The sequence below is a fragment of the Lates calcarifer genome, linkage group LG4 (genome assembly GCF_001640805.2).
Source record: "Lates calcarifer isolate ASB-BC8 linkage group LG4, TLL_Latcal_v3, whole genome shotgun sequence".
In the NCBI taxonomy this organism is placed as follows: Eukaryota; Metazoa; Chordata; class Actinopteri; family Centropomidae; genus Lates; species Lates calcarifer.
In genome coordinates, this window is record NC_066836.1 from 4592338 (window position 1) to 4610453 (window position 18116).

At 41.2% G+C, this 18116-nt stretch overlaps 1 protein-coding gene and 1 long non-coding RNA gene across 4 annotated transcripts in view; one reads left to right on the plus strand and one right to left on the minus strand.

Moving 5' to 3' along the window:
• Positions 1 to 88: 88 nt before the first annotated feature.
• Positions 89 to 18116, plus strand: part of LOC108884337 (uncharacterized) — a 29149-nt gene continuing 11121 nt past the window's right edge. For 2 of the 3 annotated variants that reach the window (XR_001961031.2, XR_007812959.1), the window contains exons 1-3: positions 95 to 244; positions 951 to 1041; positions 2161 to 2231. This is a non-coding gene — a long non-coding RNA (uncharacterized LOC108884337). Of the gene's footprint in view, positions 245 to 950; positions 1042 to 2160; positions 2232 to 18116 lie in introns of all 3 variants that reach the window. The other variant, XR_007812960.1, reaches the window with a different exon arrangement.
• LOC108884328 (junctional cadherin 5-associated protein) lies at positions 2259 to 17025 on the minus strand. The gene is made up of 4 exons (XM_018678176.1): positions 16887 to 17025; positions 11408 to 11840; positions 5438 to 9336; positions 2259 to 4665 (listed from the first exon to the last, which is right to left on the minus strand). Exons 2-4 carry the CDS (start codon positions 11731 to 11733, stop codon positions 4631 to 4633), a joined length of 4260 nt encoding a protein of 1419 aa, XP_018533692.1. The 5' UTR covers positions 11734 to 11840; positions 16887 to 17025; the 3' UTR covers positions 2259 to 4630.

Below are 18116 nucleotides of genomic sequence, written 5' to 3' on the forward strand. Positions count from 1 at the left end.
GTTGCATAAACTATCAATCATGCTAAAAGTGAATATGAAGCTGGTCTATCTTACTTCCCTGGGGAAGATGATTACCAACGGTTATAAACGGCCATATTGCCGGTGAACTGTAACGTCAACACTGGAGAGAGGTGGGGCTCCTAACTTACGTTGCTTGTCATGGCGAGGTTTGAACTTCTTAATCGTGGTCAATAGTAAAGACTAACTTCTGAATCTAAGAAATTCCGCTCTTAATTATGTTAAGGTAAGAGCACAGTAAAACAAAACTGTCCAAAAGTCCATTAATTATTGTTCTGTCATTCGTAAAGTTAAGCTAGAGTTGCTTAACTAGCTAACCCAGAGGTGTGACACCTAAGTTACTATGTCAACTCACCCTTAAAAGCTTAAAAAATGTACCGAATGACTGGTTTTCTGTCGATCTTTACCCATCAAACTAGGCTGGTAGACTGGCAGCACTAAATGACTTTAGCGTAAAAAATACCTCAATGCAACTAGCTTGCTAGTAGCAGCTAGCTAGTCGGAGCTAATTAGCAAGCTAGTGCTACTAGCCACTAGTCCAAAGCAGGTAACTGACTTGGGGCTAATAGAGTGATTCTGGCCAACAGGTGCTGTAAAATGAATGCATGCATACATAAATCTAAACTAAAACAAAATGAAATTTTTTTGTCTTTTGTGAATTAAATAACTGCCCTTTTACTATTATGTACACAGGGTATACAGGTCTTAAAAGGTCTTAAAAAGCACTGAAGTCAGTCCTAAAATAAGTACAAAGGTCTTGTACTTTGTACGTTTTACAACCTATAATGTTATCCTTTTATATAACCCTTCCTCTTTCTCTGCCTTAGAGCATAGCAGTGGGAGGAAAGTGAAAAGAGAGCATGCTTGCATAATAAATTAATAAAGTATCACATAGGAGGAAGCATTAATCAGACTTCTCACTCTCCTTTTAGAAAAAAAAGATGGAACATAGAGGAATTTGAGCAGCGCCTAAGGATGGATGCCCTCCAAGCCTCAGAGAGCATGCTGGGAGGTTTTTACAAGGTTCAGCTCACATATTGTCTTTGCCAATGCTTTAATCCAGCAAGTGGAGCTCAGTGTGACAGTCTGGCAGGGTAATTGGACTGAAATTGGCAGTACACAACCCTACATGTGTGAAAACACATGCAGACTTGTGCACATACAAATTTATTATTTTACTATTTCCTTTCCTTACTTTACAGATAGAAGTGAACTTTTTGAAAATGAGATATCTACCTTTAAAAAGCATAAGACCACTTACGACAGTAGTTCTTGCTGAACTTGCTACTGACCACTGATTATGTTTGTTTTGCTTTCTTATGACCTTCCCACACAATAATATACATTTTAGAGAAAAAGCAAGATATTTTTTTTCATAGATATATGTGAAGTGCATAGAGTATACAAAACAATTAAGCAATTGATCACAAACACAACTTTCATGCAAAGAGTTTATTTATGAATCAGACTGCAGTATCATACAACAGTAGCACAATCATATGACTATGGATTATGCTCATATTTATAGATACAAAGATAAAGGCATGTGTTAAAGGAAAAAAATGAATGAGCTCTCTTTTGATTTACTCTAAAAATAGCTTTTAAATACTTGGCATAGTTTTGTAAATTAAATTATGAAACATAATGTTTTGCCCACTGGTTTTACTATTGGAGTACCAAATGCAAATATACTTTATGAAAAACTTTTTTTTCCTCCTCTCTCTTGCATTTCATGCAAGGAAGAAAAAAAGATGTCAGTGAGTACAAAAAGCACTTAAATCTCATATGAAAATAGAAAATATTACAAGTGTGCATAATTACTTCATGTTGCACGTAACCTGCAGTACAAAAAGTCAAATGACACTATGTTCAAGTGTACCTGACATGCCAATTATTAGGGGGGCGTATGTACTGAAATAGCTATTTGAATGTTATTAGGGGCAGTTTACACACAAGACCGAGGCAAGGCCTTTCAGTCTTTAAAATGAATTGAAAATGAGATGTTAGTAATTATGGGCGTGCCAGCTTGTCCTCCCTGTGATGCTGACTATGGGCTTGTCTTGAAACACTGAATCTCTACTTTCTATAATTATGCTTTTTGTATTGTTTGAAGTTCACAGTTTTGATTCAATGTTCCTACAGATAAACAGCATGAAGAGCAGAAACTATCCACAATGCTACTGTACCTCTCCAGCCAGAGGGATGGCAGAACAGTAAGTCTGTAAAAACCTAAGGTATGAAACAGTGCTTAGTACGTTAATATTTGGCATTGCCTGGAGTATAATGTAATGCACACATAATAAGGCGACATGATTATTCCAAATTTACAAGAAATGTTTGAAATACTAAGACAAAGTTCTGAGTTGATAAAATGCTACAACTGTAAAATGCTACATAACAATTAAGTGATACTTGATGAATGATCAAACAATGGATTCCTACAGATCTGTTGTTGATACATCATACCAATGTAACAGTGCTGTTGTGGAAAAACCATGTGACTGCAAATTTGTTTTTATCCACAAGAAGATTTTTTAAATCATTTAGATTTTGAATTATGAATTTAAATTTATCAAAAACCCCTGTACCTTTTTAGAAAAAAAACTTTTTTATATTTTTGCAAATACATGGTTTTTAGCCAATAATAGCATGCTGCATTGTATCCTTTAGTGCAAGAGGTGTTAGTGACAGCAGAACAATTTACACAAAATGAACACACTGTGAAATGAAAGAAACAAAGAAATAAAGGAGGGAATTAGGTGGAGGAGAGAAACAGGAAGGGAAAGGGTGAAAGGAAGGAAAAGAAAAAAAAATCCCAATTTTATTTCAAAAAGTTTTGAAAGAACCAACAACAGAATACATCATATATGTTGAATTGGAAGACATACAACGACAAAAATAAGACACAGGTGATGTCTCACCACCAACATAGGAAATACAGCTGAGATGGATTTATGTATCAAATATCTGATATCATATCTACGACATGTTAGCAATGAAAAAGCACTATCAAATAGGAAATCATAGCACAATCAAAAAGTTTCCACCATGTCAGCACTCGCATTGATGAACCCTATCGCTCACTGAAACCAAATCGTGTGATCAAGGCACACCACAGGGTCATCCCTTCCTATATCACTCTGTTAGATTTTAAAGCACTAGAAAATTATGTATACTCTCAATATGACACTATACAGACATATGATACTTTCAGCTTGATATAAGCGTGGAGAAATAAAATTTCATGGTTGAATACAAAATATCTCTTAAAATATTTAAAATATACTTTATTTTGTACATTATGCAAACTGATTAACAATTTGATGATAAAAAAAATAAATATTCAGTGAAATGTTGTCTCTTTGCGATACAGATGTATGAACATAGATATATATCATGAAGTGAAGCACCCACCCCCTGTTAAGCGCCTATATACCCTGACACAATTCCATATCCCTGTAATATGACTTGAATGACACGTTCACATTAAAACTCCTGACCATGGTTCCTACACATAGCTCCACTACACCACTGAGCTGTTTGTACAACAGTATTGCTCTACGGATCTTTTTTTGTTCTTTTTCCCTATATCCATCTTTAACAATTATCAAAGTTGCTGACCACCATTTCAACTCAATCTGTGCCTTTATTGCTTCCTGAAATTACCTGGAAATGGGAGCTATACATCAGATTGATCAGGTGACTAACCAGAGACTTCACCTGATCCAACCAGGAAATACACATCTGGTTAAAGAAGGCAACTCTCCCTCTCCAGCGTAGAACCAATGTATCATATAATGCGTCACTGATCTATCATGTCATGTGGTATAGAGTCACTCTTCATTGAAGAGCTCTATGGGTTATGGTTGCAGTGTGTACAAAAGCAATGAGACAGGGCACAATGTCATTAAAGTTTAAAAAAAGAAAGGCTGATTTATCTCATCTGAAAATCAAAACAGTTCTTGAGCCAGAGACAGTGATGTCCAGTTCTAAAACAGCTGTTGCCTCACCACAACAATCAGATACGCAGTTTATTTTGGTGTAGTTTAAATGCAACAGAACAGGTTTGTGACAACAACCCTTCTATGTCTACTTTAGGTTAAACATAAACGCTTACATTCATATCCTTAACGGCTCGCCCGTAAACAAACAGATTCGTTCAGTATGCAAAAAATGTCTCAACTGTATTCACTATGGACATTTTAGAATTTCTAGTATGCGCGACAGAATTGCATAATGTCTGCCAATGAGAAAAGCATAGAGAGGATAGAATAGAAAGGACAAGCCGCTACAAGAAGACTAACTAGTAGAAACCCTATAAGAGGTTGGGTTTGGGGATGGAGGACAGATGGGGAAGTGGGAAGTCAGTTTGGGAAGGCCGGGGAGGGATTCGGGGTGGAAGTTGCCCCTCAAGTTAAAGGGGCACCTCCCTTTGGCAGTGGAACAGCACTCTTAGTAGTCAACGCAGCGCCGAGGGTGAGGGTGTACACAATGCTCTTGTCGGACAAGAAGGCCATTTCAGTGTCAAGATGAGATGAAGGCATTCTAGTAGGCAGCCAGGTCACAGTGTTGGAGCTAAAAACCTCAGATGGAGATGATGGTCGTAGTCTTTCTACAATGTCTCCACTCGGCTGGGATCATGGGGTTCTGAGATATACAGAAGAAAATTAGTCATTTAGAAAAGATGTATTTTATCTATATCAAATATTTTATTACATTATTCATCTAAATTATCTACACCAAAGAAGCAAAATGAAAAAAATGGACAAAGATTACAATATCTATCGCTGAAATTCAGTTTTGAAAGAGCAGTGAAAAATGTCTTGAACACTGACACCATCTTGTGGAGATGTCTTTAACAGCAAGGCCCATAGACGGTTTCTACAATTTTGATATTATCTAACCTCCAAATATAAATAAACAATACATTTTCAAGATTTTATGCACACTTGGGACAATATCTTCTCTTCTAAATTTGGGTTTTTATTGGTAAGGAAAATACCTATGATATATTGGGAAAATAAACTGTAAATAATGCTTTCAGCCACATTTTGATGTCTCCTTTACAGAATAAAACCATGAATAAAAAAATAAAAATGATCCATGTAGCATACACTGACTTTTTTCTCTAAATAGCCATATGCTCATCATTCCCTACCAGTGTCTATAAACTCATTCATGCAGTCACTCAGTGGCATGCATAATAAATCTGTGCATAGCAACAGTAAAATTGTAGGATTGTTTCAAATAGATGTAGTGGTATTTTCCTTCTTGATGGTCTTCTGAATCTGTGTGGAACTCCAGGAGGAGTATTTTACTTTAAAAGTCACCCTGGATAACTTTTAAATGTATGCAAATTTGTAAACAAACTTCTCTCTCTTTTTCCACCAAGATCCTTAATTTCCTCTCGTTTTCTTACCTGAGAGAGATGACTCCTCCTCTTTTTGTAACACTGTCTCCTCTGAGACCTGCTGTGAATGGGTGACCTCTTGATCGTTCTCCTTGTGTCTCTGAGGAGCGGGGTGGGTCTCCTCCGCTTGTTCGTCCTTGCCCTCCCCCACCCCCTCCCCCTCTGCCTCTGCCTCCCCTTCTCCAGAGTCTGTACTCCTGATGCTGAGGCGCCTCATACGATACATAACATCCACCTCCCTCATCCGGGCCAGTCGCTCAACTGCCACCCTACCTGGAGAAATAGCCAGCTTGTTCTGCAACGCTTCAATTCGGTGAGATGGCCCCCTGCTCCTCCTCTCCCCCTCCAAGCTAAGAGACAGCCTGCGGTCTAGGTTTGGGGGAACTGAAAGTGGCAGTCTATCTGGCGGAAACTCTGGTAACCCTGGGTGGTCTCGCCCCAGATGAGTCCGTAGACCAAGTCTATGCTCTGGGACAGCAAATGGCTTCTTCTCTTGCTCCTGTTTGTCATCAGGCATTGTATTGTCTTGTCTCTCACACTCACTTTTCACTTCAGTAGACTGTTTGTCTGCACTGCCTTCAGGTGTTTCTCCTTTAATGGCTTCCTTCTCTCCCTCCTTAGTTACTGTTCCACTAACTCTCTGTTCCTCTGTGACCTGGGGGTCTCCAGGCACATCATTTGCTAATATTGTGGATGCACTCTCCTCTGTAGCTCCATTCGCTGGTATGCTCTCAGCAGGAGTAACTGCACACAAATTGTCCAAATTTTCTGCCTGAGCATTGTCTGTTTTTTCACCCCCTCCCACATTTTCCTGTGTCAATGAATGCTGCTCCCTTGTGTCAGCACATAGGTCAGACCCTGACTGATTCAAACTTGAATCATTTGGCTCCTCAGTTTTTGTGTCTTCTGCTGGACTTTCTAAGGCAGTGCATTGTGGTGGACTGCCATTTTGATTGGCTGAACTGTCTGAGCTGTTCTCCTCATGAAGTGGAGGCAATGGGCCCTGTCTCATCTGATTCTCAAGCTCTCGTTTACAAATAGGGCACTCCTCCTCTGATTCAACACTGAGATCTTGAAGAGGCTCTGCGTCATTAGGTTTGGAATTGCCTGTGGATGCTTTATTGACATCCGTCGGGTCTCTAGATTGACGCAAAGCCTGGCATATGTCCTCATAATCTGGAGGACTAGTGAGTGTAGAGGCATCCTGCATGGGCTGTCTATCTGCCCACGGCACCTCAGCTGCAGTGGTGTGCGTTGTTGGACTGAAGTCACAAAGTGGTGTCTCAATGGGCTCATCTGGCAGGTCTAGTTTTACTGTCCTGCCATCATTGCTCCGTCTGCGCGAAAGATGCGCAACAACCCTGTATTCTCTGAAGCCTGTCTCCCGAGGTGGGACAGGGAGTTCCTCCCTAAGCTGCTTGCTGAAGGTTACCGACTTTGTTGCAGGCCTGGAGAAGGCGCTCTTGACTTCCCTGTATTCTGGGTCAACAGACCAGCTTACTGCACTGCGCCTAAGGCTGCTGGGCTTGTTGAGAGGTTCTGATGTCAGTCGGATTTTGATACGCTCTGGGATTTGTACAGAACCATTTGGGACTTTATTGCTGGCAGTGCCTAGCTCCAAGATGTCTTTGTAGGCCTCATTGAGGTCCTCTATGCACTTATCAACACTGGGCTGTTTGCTGCTCTGCTGCTGCTGTTGATCCTGGACTTCCTTTTTGATGGTTTCCAGCTCCTTGACAGCATCCCATGGTCGCTGGATGGCCGGTTTCAGAAGGAACTGTTCAAATGCCTCCTGACCACTGTTTGCTGCTGGTTGGGTCTCCTCCACATTTCCTGAGGATGGTACTGCTGGCTGCTGAGCTGTGCTCTTGTTCAGCTGGTTGGAGAAGGTGGATGTTAGGGAGAAGGCGCTGTTGCTGGACAGTTTCAGGCTCTTTACTCCCTTTATAGGAAAACTGAAGGCAGTGCCCACTACACCGCTGTTGTCAGGAGGGACTTCAGTGTCAGGAGGGACAGGATCTTGTTGTGCTTCCTTGTTTTCAGGGGCAGGTTTTCGAGCCTCTGGGCTAGTTTGTGTCTCCTGGTCTCGATACTGGTTTGAAGGCCAGGATCCCGACAGTTTCAGCTCCTTGTAATGGTTTATCTTAGGGGGCCTACAGGGTACTTTTTTAAACATTTTGCTGCTTGCTCTACTGCTTGTTTTGCTGCTCGCTATGCTACCAGTTAGTGCTTGCAGCTCAGCTTCAGCTGAAGATGTGCTTTGGAGACTTTGGTTTGTTAAGTGGCCAGTTTTATTGTCACTTGGACTGTCTGCTGGGTCTGGTGACTTCTCATTGTTGTTATTCTGATCTCGGATTGTCCCACTGAGCTGCGGAGTGACAGGGACAGACACCAGACAAAAAATTGTCTCACTAAGTCTCTTTTTTAGATTCTTGGATTTGTCTTTCTCTGGTGGATCAGGTTGTTCCACCTTTTTTACCTCTGTCACAGTTTCTGAAACACCCTGGTCAGCCGGCTTGCATGGGGGAGGTGGTGGTTTACCCAGAATAGATGAAGGAAAAAACTGACTACGATTTTGTTCGGGACCTACACTATCACTTTTTTTAATTCCCCTGTTGCACCATCGGTTACTGCTGTCGTTGTCATTGAGAGCTGTTTTTCGGCCGTCAGTATTGAGAGCTGGCCCCTGTTGGGTAGGAAAGGCACTATCATGTGTAGATTGTCCTAAAATCTTAGCGGATGAAACCTCTTTGTTGATGGTACGGATCTTGTCTAAGTCAGTGAGAGAATTTCCGCCAGGCCCTCCTGAGATTTGCTTCACTCTTGGGTCTTCAGGTGGTAATTGACGGGCATGAACTGGTTGCTCTTCGTGTGCAGAATGCACCTGTTTTCGATAGGACGCACCACGATCTCCATAGTGCTCCAGCCATGAACTACTTGACTGTCTGGAAAACCATCTTCCAGGATCTGAGCTGTGCATCTGCAGAGCTTCCGCCCTCCATCTTAGGTTTGCCATTTCATTGCGGTTGATTGAAACTGCTCTTGGGGGTGGGGCTCTTTTATAAGATGGGGGTGGGATGTAGCCAGGGGGTTCCATTCCTGTGATGGCAGAGTGTTGTGCGAAATAGTCCTGTCTCAGCTCCCCACCCCTTGGATAATAGATAGACCTGTCTTTTTGTTTGGCACCCTGGTCTATAGCAAGCATTTCTGCGCTACCCCTAGTCTGCTGGTGAATCTCATATGACGGAGGCTTTAAAGGCCTGCTGAACCTGGGCTTTGGTAAAAGTGCAACATGGCTGCTTGGCCCAACATTCCTACCCCAACGCTCCCTGCCAACAGCACCACTATAGATATATCTACTATAGGGCCCAGAGAAAACAGTGCTGCTTATCCTCTGTTGTCTATCAGGTAGGCTAGGCCTGGATGGAATGAGCTCTCTGCTGTCAATTCCACCAGGTGACAAAACTCGGGGGAGAGACTGAGACTTTGCTTTAGTTCTCGGGTGAAAAAAACCTTCAGGTGTCCTCAGGCGGTACTGGTCCTGAGCCCATCTGTCCCCATCCCCATCGGACAGCTGCCTCCCCAGGCCCACAGCAGGCCTCCACTCCTCTGTACCAAGGCTCTGGCATTTCCTCTCCCCAGTCACCCTTAGCTGACCAGGGCCTGCATCTGGGTCCCTTAACCAGGAAATGTCCTCCCATAGCTGCTGCGCTCGCCTTTCTGCCCTGTGTTCCTCTGCTGCGATCAGGGCTTGTGGCCTCCATGCACCAGCAGAGGCCCTCAGCTCCCTGCCATCAGCATAGTCCAGGAGGATGCTGAAGTCCTGGCCTCGCCTCCGCCAGTAGGAAACATCCCTTTCATCATGGCTCAGTGGCTCTGAATAAGTCAAACTAGGAACATCGTAGAACCTACAAAGACAGAAAAGTTCAGTATTAATAAGACAGCCACAGTGTTACAGATGGAGAGTGAGGTGGACACTTGTTATAATTCTAAGTCAGTATTCTTTTATGTACTATGTACTTTTACCCTTTCCAGAAAACAAAACAAAATGAATCAGAATTCTTAGTATTATCTCAGTTAAAATAATAGCAAAAATAAACCAAAACCACCCTTTTGAGATTTAATGATTATTAAATATTAGAAGTGACATATTCATGCCAGTCTCAAGCATGTGTTTTGGCTTTGGCAGTATTGGCTTTCTAACGCAACTTAATCAAGGAGAGCCAGCACATATGAGACAGAAGTGCTTGAGTCAGCGGCTCCCAAGTCCCTTAAAGACACCATGAAATTGTGATGCTACTGCAATATGATTTGCATATTAAATTGTGCTGACCTTATCTTAGAAGCTCCTCATCTGGACAGTGACTGTGGAAAGTCTAAGCAAAAACATCCCATTACCTGATCTGACACAAAAGATAAAGTACCTCTTTCCCTCTGTTTAACTGATCACAGAACTCAACTGGAAAGATCAAACTGTACCCTTTTAGGAAATACATCCTACAACTGCTTCACTGTGTCACAGTAAATAAACTTAAGGAGAAAATCAGAAGAAATGGGCCTTTTTTATTGTTGCTAGGGCAAATATGTAATAACAGAAGCATTCCTGTAATTTTAAAAATGCGTGATGAAACTAACATAAAATGGCAACTGCGTGACAAGTGACTGTTGGCAGGTTCAAAACAGTGGTTCCACTGTAGTGTGATAAAGCAGTGCTGCCTGGAGATAATTTTAGTTACGGTTCCATATTTACCTCTTAGGTGCAGGATATGGCGGTAATGCATGTTGCACTGCCAAAACAATTATCTTAGAAACAGCATACTTAATCGTAACAGATTAAGTCCAAAAATCAGAGCTTCACTTCTTTGTGGTAAAGAGGGTCATTTTGTTAAATTACACTGTAATTTTAATTTTCCTCAAGCAGTCGTGGTAATTTTCTCACTGTGGTGAACGAGCACTGCTGAATGAAGCAGAGGAAACACTGAGAAATCCATGAATATTCCCAGGTCATCAGTCATATCCAGGCATGTTTAAAGCCAGCCTGATGACAGTCAGTTATCATGGAACAAAGGAGTGTGGATTTGAAATCCTTGTTGAAATTCAAATATAACCATCAGATCTTTCAAATAGAATAAATCAATAATTGTATTTCCTCGGGGGTAGTTTGTTCATATTTACTATACAGGCACATATGGCCACAATTTGCAGTTAGCAGTTCCATAAAAAAGCAAATAAAATGTAACCATAAAAAATGTAGCATAAATACATATTACAGTGTAAGTTTATAAAATATCAAGTCTAATAAATAATAAAAGAGAACTAAAAAAATGAATGAATTACAATTACCCTTTTTAAGAGCTCAATTTCATATCTGCACTGCACTAAATAACTGTGTTAGTCACTGTACTCATTCATTTAAGCAGCAAAGTCAATGGATCATCCTCAGCAGCATATGCTACTGTATGGCTGAGGGGAGCCACGCTGTGCACACTTGCCCAGCAACATGCTTACATCACAGAGCACGTGCTGGGCGTGATTCAGTGTGCCAGTGTTTACAGTGGAGTGATTACGCTCCTGTCTTGAGGCATGTTCAGTTCTCCTCAGTTTGTTCACTGTCTAGTGCTGCTGTTTACATCTGCCTGCCTCGTGGAGGCTGTGGAGACTAAACCAGTACATGGGTGGGCTCCACAGAGACGCAAGCCACCTCTCTGTGCAGGCATGCAAACAACTCAAACGAGTGCGAAGGCACCTTTCATAATTCCTTACATCCCAGCATAAGATATGTCAGTGGTGCTGCTGCAGCCACAGTGTTCTGCAGCTCTGGAAGGAGGGGAAGGGGAAGAGGAGGAAAAAAAAACCCTGCGCAGTGCAGACTCAGTTTTGCATGCAATACCGAAGGGCCCCAGTGAGAAGGAGGGGAGAGGAAAAAAGGGAAGGTAAAGGGTGTGGGGGATTGCAAAAGAGAGGGAAAAAAACACTCACCCACTATCTGTGGCGAGAGAATCACCCAAGGGCTGAGCGTCACCTAGGATACCGATGCCGGCTTCTTTTCTCCTTTGGTTCCTTTCCCCGCTCTCGTTGTCTGTGGCGGGGTAGCCCTTCACCAGCGCCTGCCTGCTGCCGTAGATGGCTGTGATAGATGCCCCCCGGTCCGCCTCATACCCGTTCAGTGTCCCCCGGCCAGCCCTGTTGTCCACAAGTTCACGCTGGCAATCAGCAGGGCGCTTGTCATAAGGCGTGGCAGACGGAGGGCCGCTCTTGGGCAATTTATATCCGTGCGAAATGAGAAGGTCTTCCACACTGTACATGGTGGTGTCTCTCTCACTTCTGGGCAGGAGGGCAAAGGTGGGTGTGTTGCCTTATGCGCAGTGCTGCTGGTGGAAGCTGGAGCACGTTTGCTCAGCAGAGGCCATCACTAAGGAGAGGACAGGGGAGTGAAGAGGTAACATGTGAACAGATTATTTCTGCATGCATCTAATTCGGGGATGTGTCTTTTTCAACGCTCAAACTGATGATGCCAGAAAACAGATGACTGCGTTACCTTTAAAGATGTGTTAAGATGTTACTTTTCAACATAGTACATGTTGAAACCTCAGTGAGTGTTGTCCTAAATTAAACATGAACATGTGCTAAACATAACTCAGTCTTTTGTGCAGACATTATTTGCGTCTCCAAGAGCAGCTCTGGAATGTACAACTACAGATTTAAAGGTGCACACTGCAGAAAATGTGTGGTATTACCAGCACTCTTTGTTCCTCCCAAAAACGTGTTACCATCTTTTTCTAAAACATTTCTCTAAAATAGGAAATTGACAATTGTTCCTGTCCATTAAACCACTGCCTACATGATTCCTCTATCCTTTGTCTTGGATAAATACAATGAAAAAAAAAAAAACACAAACAGGTTCTAGGAGAAACATTTGTCATCAGTCAGTACAATCACTGTTACTGTTACGCAGACACTCAGAGCACCATATTCTATGTATGTTGATATTAAATACCATATTTCCAATAGACAAGAATAACTGTGTATATGTTAACAAAACTACAAAGAAATTCTTCCACATTAAAATAAGAGATTGAATACCCCACCATGCTATCAATCTGTGTCACATACTCTTAAGGTAATCTCTGCTGGTATAGGTTGCATCATACATTTGCTCTCATGCTAATTTAATAGAGTTGCACACATCCCGTATGCCCACAGACAGGAAAATGGAGTATTCAGTATAAATTACAAAATGTATACTGCCCTTTGTCTCTGTGCTGTGTCAGGATGCATGGTTTAGTTCATATGACACCACTATTTCTTGTGTTGTAATGGCATCAGGAAAAAATATGGCACATTTATTACATGTAATTAAAGTGATTTAAGCCCTGATTCACATTCAAAGTTTAAGTCTTGCTGTGTTGACAAAAAAACTGAAATGAACATGAAAAAAAAAAATATATATATATATATATATAAAATAAGTAAAAAGAACTGGAAAGTAGTTTTTACATCTCTGTAAAAGTACATGCTGATGAGTGCATTATATTGATTTATTTATTTACTTTATGACAGAAACTTTATAAACCAAACCAAAACTTTGCAGACCACCTCAGCAGGCATGTACATGATTAAGTTGTTCAACAACAGAACAACAACAAAGGTTTTCAGCTCTTCTCTCAGACTGAAGTGTTTGTCTTTAATATGCAATAAATTAGATTACATTTAGTTAGTTAGTTTTACACAAAAACTGCCAATGCGGAATATTAGAAAATAATTGACTATATCATTAGTGAATATTCTACAGATTATTGTCTCGATTAATTAATTGTTTGGTCCGTGTAGTGTCAGAAAGTGATGAAAAAGGACCAACAACTAATTGTTTTGTTCAGCCAACAGACAAAAGGATATTCTGGTTATGATCACATTAGACAGAGACATGCAGCAAGTCATCACAGTTGAGGAGCAAAAACTAGGAAATATTAAAAAAAATGACAAGCAATGAAAAGAATATCAAAATAGTCAGTGATTACTTTTCTGCTGATCTAATTGTAAAATCAACTATTAATTTTCAGATGTAAATATAATACTACAAATGTATTAAAAAAAAGAATAATGTTGTTTAATGACTGCTTGAACACACTAATGTGAAGAGTCTATTCTGCTAAGTTCCTCTACTGTTTGTGTGTTTATGCGTGCATGCGTGTGTGTGTGTGTGTGTGTGTGTGTGTGTGTGTGTGTGTGTGAATGCACAACTAGCCCTGCCTGTCTGATATATTAATTAGTGGCTATAACAGTCTGTCCTGCCTGGAGATGACAGTGGATGGCTTATAAAACAGTAACACAGTGATCAAAGGCTTTGCACACATTAGCATTTTGACTAATCATGTTTGGACTTGAATAGTGGCTCACTATTCATTTTCCATTATGAAGGTGTCACTTAAAGGACAAGTACAGTGTTGAATCAAAGACGTGAGCGTTAGAGTAGAGTAACATACCACTACTCACTTTAAGTCAGGGTAATACTTTGCCAACATTGTTCATAGTTCCATTTATTTAAACTACAATACTCCACCTGTATTTTTATGGGATGTTACATGACCGAACTTCTATGGTAAATGGTGCATCTCTTACTTTTCTAAAAGTTTGCAACAACAGAGTACTTGTTACAGTATGTTGTATGTGTATGAACAAAATGTACTGGTTTCATATTGGTAGTTCACCATGAACAACAACAACAATAAATCAGTGCATTTAAATAAGTTTATATGAGACTTCTGCCTGTCCTTTTTGATGATAGTGACAGGCCACAGCTTTCCTCAAAAACTATTAAAAGGGAGTGCAATGGATAGTTAATATGTAAGATATTAGTATTATATTCACTTTCTAAAGATTCTTAACTTATAATCCTTCCAGTGCAATATTGTTTTTTAGCTAAATTGAAAAGATATTAGATCAGATAAAAATGACTATTCATATAGAATATTTATGACAGAAGGTATTAAATCTATCTTACAACTTTTGTTAATGCTAATAGTTTATCAATAAGCGGACTAGGACTGTAACTCAGTATCGATTAATCTGCAGGTTACTTTATCAGTGAATGGATGAATCATTTAGTTTATGAAAAGTAGATAAAAAGTCCCAAAGTGACGTCCTAACAGTGCCACTTCTCTTCAACCAAGTCTAAAACCAAAACATATTATACATTATATAATACACATAAATTATTGGATATGAGAAGATGGAAACAGCAAATTAAACAATATTATCAAAGTAGTTGCCTATTAATTCTCTTTTCAATCCTGTAATTGATTAATTGACTGATCACTGAAGCTCTGAATTATACTTCATTTGTATAACAATTCCAAGAAAACTTAACCAAACCCAGTAAATTATTTTCTTTTTTTCTCCATTCTTATCACTAATGCAAAATATCTCTTAAATAAAGGATAATTTCATTTAAATAATTTGTATAAAATTCCTTCCCCTTGTCTTGACCTTAAAGTGACCTTAACGTTTCTTACTTCATAACTTTGTGCACTTTGCGGTAAGGAGTTGCCTCTGGCCTGGGAGCTTATTTCATACCGTATGATTCACTGTAACACTTCAGATCACTCTATAGCCTGGAGATAATTAATACTAGCCAGATGTATAATGCTCAGCAGAAAATCTCCACTTTAAGACCACACTTTGTGTGACCATATTTTCAAGGACAACACATGTGAAAATGGATTAGCCAATATATGAATGTCATTGTAACTTCACCAACAAGACAAGCCTTAGCAGAGCCTAAAATAACATTAAACAAATCAGCATGCTGAAATCAGAGCTTCTGATGTATAAGTCCTCCAACTACCCCTCACTCCTCAAGTGGAGCGAATAGATAGTGTGGTAAATGCAGCAAAAATCAACTCAAGGGCTTCTTGAATTAGCCAAAACCAGGAGCAGTCATGGCCAGTGAAGATGGACTCGTATAGATAGAAAAGTAGCTTCCTTTAACAAAGAGTCTGATCAGAGAGAACCAGAGTGAACCAGACACACACTGGCCCTTTTTTGACAAGGTCACAGCTTCAAATGATTGCAGTGGAAATATGGCACATGAGCCTTTTTTGCATAGCAACAACAAAACTACCATCAATAACTGCAACACAAGTATATTTTTACATGCACATTACTGATATCCTGAGGGATTTAACAGGTTTTGTATGTTGTGAGAATTAACAATAAGGTCAGCTGCTGTAAAAGTTGCTGTTGATGTCATTCATTAGCTGATAATTACTGCTATTAACAGCTGAGTCCATTTCTGCTTTTGGAAAGATGGATCATTTTTTTAATGTGAGAAGCTGTCATTCATAACTTTCTCATGCAGCCCTAAAAACACAACTTTAATCAGGAGGTGGAGTCCAACTTTTAAAATTTTAGTTTTATTGACCACCACCCACCCGAGCTCCCTCCCCGGAGCTGAGGGAGGGAGGCCCCCCAATGTACAGCCAGGCCTAGCAGACTGCATGCACAGGTAGTGGCCACTGTAACACATCAGCACTAGCAGGCAGCACCACCCTAACTGCTAAGGGAGTGTACCTACATCTTACCTAGTGACAGGGAAAACAGAGCGGCACAGATCAGGCTGATCATAAAAAAACTGCTTATGCAAACTCATTTAAAGCGCGAGTCCAGCACATTTATAATTAAGCACTTTGTGTTAACTAAGATTCTCTTAAAAACATCTTCCTCACCATCATTTCCCCTAAATGAAAACTCACTGTATGAATGAATAATGATTTGAAATAGATCCGTTGTATCATAACACATCGCTATCAATAATATATCACTGTTGTAGGGATAGCTGTCTGTGCATAGATACAGTATGACCTACTATAGCCATGCTATAGCCTACTGCAGTGTTATATGGCACAGCCTACATAAAATTGACTGCTATGAAATGATTTTTCAAATCAGCTCCCAATACCTGCTTCGCCCAGTGCCGCAAGTCCAGCGCCTACCAGAAAAAAACCTCTACCTGCACGCACTGCAAGTTGAAAATATAGTCAGCGGTCATGTTTTGACGAAAGCCGCTTGGCCAAATCATAACCCCGTTGCAAATTTTCCCCGAGAAATGCACGCAGCTACAGCAGCGAGCGCACATCCCCGCCTCGCCACCAGCAGCGGCGGCTCGGCGCTGATCTGTCGAAGGGCGAACATTTTGAGGTGTGTGCAAGTTGACGCGCGGTTAACGAGAAGGTTTTGCAGATGCGTCTTCGCTGACTGAGAGTGTTTACCAAGATCCGCTGCCCTGCGCTACCGTGGAGGCTACGTGAGGCACCAAAAAAAAAAAAACAACAAAAAAAAAAAAACACAGCAACCCCTCCCTGGAAATAAGCCAGAGTCGGCAGAGCGGGAAACAGCATGCAGCAAGGATGCCATAACATTGCAAAAACGAATAAGGGCGTAGCGACATAGAGACGCATACCTGGGAAGATGCTTGGCGCGGCCGTCGCAGTTCCCCTGCGCCCAGCTTCAGCTGCTGAGACTGAGAGCACTGCACAGAGCCTGAGCCGAGCATGCCTATTGGTAGGCAGAGACGCGCTGGTTGCTGGCTGCCTGGACTGGGCTCTCCTCACTACAGCTGAGGTGGGGTGGGCTCCTCACAGGCAGGCAGCTACAGAGAGGGATGTCAGAATGGTTTCTTCCAAACTGTTTCTCCTAACTTTGCTTTTTTTCATAGCAACAGTCATTTTTTTCATTCAATCTGGCATATTGACTTGAATGATAACTACAGACACGTGGAGCAGTGAGGTCTTTGTATCTCTTTGTGCCCTAATCCTAGTCTCATGTCTGGAAGATAAAAACCTGAAAGGAGCACACCTTATGTATTTCTACAAGAAAGGTCAGCTACTGCTTGTGCTCTTTTTGCTGCATTACTCAGCCGATTAAAAAAAAAAAAAACATTATCCCCTAGTGACAAATATCTATATAAACGCCCATGCGTCCCTTTACCATCCCATTAAGTTTTAGACGTGCAGTACGGTAGCGAGCAGTACCGCGCCCTTGGTGATGTTGATGACTCGTCACTGTGTGTGTCCCCCCTCCCATCCAATGCCAAGACAGCTTGGCTAATTAAATGTGCTGGGCTCAGGCCTTCCTGTGCCAATTGTGACATGCTGCACTCTGAGGGATCCCTCGTTTGGAGGAGTGACGGGCAACATGCACATCCCAGAGATCCACTCACTGATGAGGAAGTGTTGTAGGCTGACCTTTCACTGTTTGCACTTACTCAGAGGAGAAGGGTTAATTGGCATGCATCCACATTTGGTAGCTACCCAGTACAACCAGCACCAGTGACCAGTGGCTCCCAGCTACTGATCAGTTCAGTCATGTGATGACTGGTGACACTTTATTGAGAAATGATGATTGGCTCCCTTGGCTGATTTTGACAAAGCAAATTCTATCCAGGATGTAGACAGTACCACTCAAGTGAACCCAAATAGCCAGAACACCTTGACCCTTATTCTAGGACACCTGGTTGTCAGACTCATGATAAATGACGCATCTGGCTAACACTGGACCTGCTGATTTTCATTCCAGATTTATCCACATCTTTAATGATGAATGAGGAAACCATACATGTGCCATACTTGGCTCACCTTTGGTCCTCCTGTGCCAATATACAGCCACATCTGCTGACCAGGCTTACTGTAGT